Source organism: Elephantulus edwardii, unplaced genomic scaffold (assembly GCF_000299155.1).
Source record: "Elephantulus edwardii isolate Elephantulus edwardi_28Jun2011 unplaced genomic scaffold, EleEdw1.0 scaffold00219, whole genome shotgun sequence".
Lineage (NCBI taxonomy): Eukaryota > Metazoa > Chordata > Mammalia > Macroscelidea > Macroscelididae > Elephantulus > Elephantulus edwardii.
In genome coordinates, this window is record NW_006399969.1 from 5,054,684 (window position 1) to 5,060,409 (window position 5,726).

The following is a 5,726-nucleotide window of genomic DNA, read 5'->3' on the forward strand; positions in this document are numbered from 1 at the left end:
TTCTCAGGTTCCAAGTCTGGCAGCTCAGCCTCCCTGACCATCAATGGGCTGCAGGAAGAGGACGAGGGTGATTATTACTGCCAGTCCTATGACAGCAGCCTGGGTGCTAACACAGTGCTCCAGGCCTGCAGGGAAGTGAGACAAGAACCCCTTTCTCTACTGTCAGGAGAGGAACACACAGCTGCTTCTGTCAGGCCCTCCTGAGGCTTGTTCTGTGCCCTCCTTAGCCCAGCTCCTCCATGGGGACCACCTGATGTGAGGTCCCTCCTCTGTCTTCCCTCCTCAGAGTTTTACTCACTGAGTTTGAGCAGGCAGAGTGACTCAGAGGAAAGAGAAAACTCTTGCCACCATCTTCAAAAGCAAACTCTTTGCCTTAAAGCCTGGGGCTGGGTGAAACGTCCAGGTGGGACCATCTCAGACTCCACCTGCGACAAGGACATCCTGAGTCTCCACCATCAGCTCTCCCTGTTTCTAGGAGTTTCCAGGTCTATCTCATCCTCTGAGTGGTCTTCAGTGTGATTCTCTAACATTTGTTTCCCCCCAAGCCTATTCCTTGTATATATAAAGATGGGTAGGAAGCAGGAGCGGCATCCGCTTCCTAAACAGTGTGCCTCTGGAAACTCTATGAACTTGATAAATGATGATAGAAAGGCTTCAGGCCTCTTGTTCATAGGGTTGCTATGAGTCGTGCTCAAGTTGATGGCAATCAACAACAACAACAAGAAGGTATGCTTCCAATTCAAAGGCAGGTAGTTCAAATCTACCAGGTGCTGTGTAGGAGAGAGATGGAAAATCCTCTCCCAAGCAATTCACAGACTAAAAAAACCTTTAGAAGGCCCACATTATATTGTTTTAATTGGAAAGCAATGAGATATGGCAGGGTTGGTGACTATTTATGAAAATGACTTTTTTTGATAACTGTTTAGAGAAATTCTACACATGCATTCTGGAAGACACAGATTCTGACCTGTTTCTGTGAGATGAGGGCCCAGGGATGGTGGTAGTCAAATGTCGAGAGGCTGAGGTCTAGGCGGGGCTCCCTGTGGAAAATCAGCCACTGTGTCTTCTCTGAGTCAACCAGGGTCTGTGGCACACATGTCTATGTGGTCCCTCCGGGTGCTTCTCCCAGGACCCCAACTGGGGCAACTAGAGAATCATGGCCAGGTAGAACCAGCTGACTAGGAGGACATGAGTCAGGAAGTGGGACTGTCTGAATTTGCTCCTCCCTAAATCCATAAGAACAGGATAACAGTGGCCTGGCACATCCCCTCTTCAGACCTGGGTCCTAGCAGGCCTCTGTCCACCATGGCCTAAACCTCTGTTCTCTCCATTTCCCTCCTCCACTGCACAAGATGGAACAGACTTCAGAGACTTTGAGGCAGATCCTGACCTTGTATGAGTCCCTTCAGTTCAGAACCTAATAATAAAACCTCACAACCTCACTCTCCCCATATCTGTGTTTTTGCAGTTCTTTCCAGCTTGTAGTGACTCATCTATCCTTTGCATCTTTTTCCCTGCAATAGTCAACCAAGCTCAACTTCATTCGGAGCAGTGGTTACTCTAGTTACCATGTTGAATGTTACCAGCTGAGGGCTCCAGGTTTATGATGAGAAGTGGCAGCAGTGGTATATCCTGATCCAAGGGAGATGAAACCTAAACATCTGGAACATTCAGTTAGAGGAGGAAGCTGACTACCATTGTGCAGCAACCTCTACTATTAGAAGCAGCTACATGTAACCGTAGTGACACAGGCAGAGATGAAGTGGATTTTTTGTCTCTCCCCAACTGTATGATTGACAGATCAGGAGTTAGTGTCCCAGCCCACTGTGAGTTTCCACCTTAGAAGATACTTGGATAACTCAGCAACTCATTGTGAGAGTGTTCTCTTTCCAGATGGTCCATCAGGACAGTAAAATATCCTCTGCACTGAAAAATACTTTTATGAAAACTTAACATGTGAATTTATCCATAGACTTGTGCATTTATCAACACTCAGCGACCTGCAGGTGGGTATTTAGTCTTCTGAATCTACTCACAGATTCCATCCTTACTCATCTCCTCTGCTATCACAACTCTGGTGGTCTGCTGGGGAAAGAGTTGTGCTGCTAACCCAGACACAGATGGGCAGTCTCCTCTCTTGTGATTTTCAGCCTCTGAAAACCTGATAATGGTCAGTTCTGACTTGACAGTGAGAGAGAGACTTACAATGCAAGACACTTTCTTTTTCCCTTGAGATGCAAGAACTTGACCTTGACACCTTGTGATCCCACAAGCAAACATGGCCTCATATGACTTTCACTGACTCCCCTATCATCCTTCTTGCGTCTTGCGCAGAATCATTAGATTGTGCATCCCTCTGTTTGGAGGCCCAAGAAAACATTTCCACACTCAAGAGCAGGAGAATGGCTGTGCTCAGATCTGGAAAGGTCCACCAGGGTGGAATCCCTTTAAATTTGCCAACAAACTAGATCACTAATTCAGAACATATTCCTCTACCTCCATAAACACATAAGATAGACTTGTTCATAAGGCCATTATTCAAATTTCCACTTTAAGCTCTAATGACTAAGATGGGGATATTGAGAATTTCTGGTAACTTGCACATTCTGAATTTTAGGAAATGTGTAATCAAAATTCACTGTAGCTTATAAGTCACAAAAAAATCAAGTATTTTAACTTAGAACTAACAAACATCCTTAGAAATAGCACTTATACGGATAAATTATGTATATTGTATTGAAACAGATGAGGGAAAGAACAGATTATAAGTGATAGATGATTGAGCATTATGGTTAGCACAGGAATACAGAATTAAGGTTACATAGAGAAGTGTACTCGGGGTGGGGGGTGAGGGGAAGGGACGTGGGAATTGTATACTAATGAAGGAATTTTTTTCTTAAAAAAATAGCACTTATAAACAGCATTCGTGATTGGATAATAATGACAACTATGAGAGCACCATATGAAAAGGCCCAAAACATACATAGAGGTCTAGTCTTGTAGAACATTGGTACAGTAATCTGGGCTCATAAAAATGATTTTGTTATAAAGAACTATTTAGATATTTCATATTAGATAATACATTTCTATTGAGAAAACCACTGTAATAAGATTCGGATCACTGGCAGACCCCATTTTACAACCAAAGACAAAATTTTGTTATTCTATTATGTGATACACAGACATATAGAATGTGGATTTAGCCTCTCTCCACATTAATATACTTCCATCCAATGGATGGAGTTTCTACTCTCCATTTTACAATGGGAACTAAGATCTCAGGAGTCTGAATCACACACTGAGGTGCCCCAAAGATCAGGAACCAAATCACTGTGGGGACAAATTCCTGGAGACACCACGCTTGTCTCAACCACGTTGTCAAAGGCTGTTCTCAAGACTTATCTGCTACACATGGGGAATGAGACATTTCACAGAATCACCTGTCTCATTCTCTAGAAACACGATGCTTTATTTTCGTCTTACACTTTATAGCTGTTCCTTGAAATTCCTGAAATATGGAACTTTTGTCATGGATTCCAGGTGCCTCTCCCATGCCAACTTCATAGAGACATATAAGGAAGAGCTGGATTGGAGAGAGTCAGCTCACATGCACTCAGGAAATCTGTAACACAGGACACCTTTCTAATGTTGGACAGAGGAGCAGGGGACTAAGGGATACCATGGTGAGCCAAACAAAGGGAATAGAATTCCCAGGAATTCCTAAGCATCAGGGACATTACTGCGTAACCCAAGACTCAATGTGGATGATCCCAGGGACAATAGCAGCCACATGGCTCCTTCTGTGCTACTCTGCAGTCCTCATCTCTGGATGCCTCAGAGGTAACCACTACAGTCCCATTATCCCATCCCCCTCTCACAGGATTTGAAATAGACCAGAAACAACCTTTAGCTCTGCCTTGATTTGCAGAATCAAGAGTCTTGCCTCAGGCCCTGGGGACAAGGAGGTGAGTACTGCCCAGATGATGAATAATTTTATCAGTAAAGCAGGCATTCAATTTCCTGATTCTCTACTAAACTAAGGGAGTCAGGTGGTTCTAGCCTGAATGTGGGGGCTCTCTGGTAGTATAAATTTACCAGCTATTTTTTGAGAGCAAGATGGGCCATCTCCTCCCTTTTGATTTATGGTTGTAGAAAACCTGATCAAGGGTTACTCATGCTTCTGTTCCAAATTGAGGACAATGAGTCTGAATCTATTAAACTAAGTAGTGTTGTTGGTGCTGGTGTTGTTAGGTTCTGATGAGTGGAGCACGACTCATTAATGACATTATGAACAAAAGATCTGAACCCTGTTCTATTTTGCACCATCCTCACACTTCCTGACACACAAGAGCCCAGTGCAGCAGTCACCGTGTCAATCCACCTAATTGAGAGTTTTCTTCTCTTTTGCTGACCCTCTACCCTTCATGTCCTTCTCCAAGGAACTGCACATTCTAGCAACATGTCCAAAGTATGTGAAGTAAAGCCTCCAAAGAGCACTCCAGCTGCACCCTCTCCAAGACATATCTGTTCATTCTCTTGGCTGTCCATGGGATGTTCAGTGGTCTTCTCCAACACCACAGCTCAAAGGCATGAGTTATTTTCTTGACCTCCTTGTTCATTGTCCAACTCTTAGATGGTTATCAAGTAATCAGAAAGACAAAGACCTGAATCAGATGCACCTTTCCCCCAGTCATTCAAGCTTGAATGCCTGGGTCGTTTATTAGTCTTTCTGTTTTTTATCACACTAGAAGTCTAGTTGGTAAAAAACCCTGAAAACGTCTAAACATGGTTCCAAGGAGTACTTTCCTCTTGTTTTGCAAATATTTCCTTCAAGACAATATAATTTTTAGGTTCTGCACTGCTCTCTTTTGCACTCTGTTAACCATATGTGTGTCTAGGCCTCAGGCAGCAGAGGGTACTGTGGTGTCCCTCAGTAACTGTGTCCTGTTCTAGCTGGGAAACTCCCAGCTGCCCTCTCCTCTGGGAAATTCTGTCTGGTGTTCATTGATTTGCAGAGTTCTAACATCACCATGGAACCACAAACCACCATCCCTAACTCCAGACACAATTCCTTCCTGTATAAGGTTACTATGGTGAGGTTTGGTCACCTCATGGGAGATGTTTGCTTTGCATGAAGGCCTCTCCCTACCTTGCTACAAGATGGGATAAGAGGGGCCCCTGAATCCTGAAGCCTGCGACTAACTGAGGGTCACAGGATAGAGAGTCATGGGTGAGTTTCCACTATGCCCTCTGCTCCCCTCCTTCTCACCCTCCTCCTTGACTACACAGGTGGCTGCAGAGCAGTCATGGGGGCTGGAGATCCAAAGACCAGAGAGTCCTGGTGCCTCTGAACCTGCCTCTCTCACCTCGTGTCTCTTCTGACTTTCAGGACCTTTGGTTGTCTGTTCTGACTCAGCTGTCTGCAATACCTCCATCTGTGAGATGGACAGTAATCATTTCCTGCACTGGGAACAACAGGAAAGTTGGATATAAACATCCATACTAGTTCCAGCAGCTCTCAGGCAGTGTCTCCAAAACACTTCTCTTTTTAGCTAATAAGAGGCAATCTGCAATGTTGTTGTTGTTGTTATGTGCCATCGAGTCTTTTGTGACTCAGAGTGACCCTATGTACAAGAGCCCTAAATGCCGTTCTATCCTGGGCCAACCTTGTTTTCTCAAACATATTCATTCCCACCACTCCACTCAAAGAATCGATCCATCTCATC

The 5,726-nt window shown here is 44.3% G+C and overlaps 1 gene segment (V, D, J or C); it reads left to right on the top strand.

Annotated features, from left to right (window-relative positions):
* LOC102850527 overlaps positions 1-204 on the top strand; it is a 12,614-nt gene extending 12,410 nt beyond the window's left edge. Inside the window, 1 exon segment of the V gene segment in view lies at positions 1-204. This exon segment is cut by the window's left edge and continues 9 nt beyond it. Coding sequence covers positions 1-204 — 204 coding nt within the window.
* The last annotated feature ends 5,522 nt before the right edge of the window (positions 205-5,726 follow it).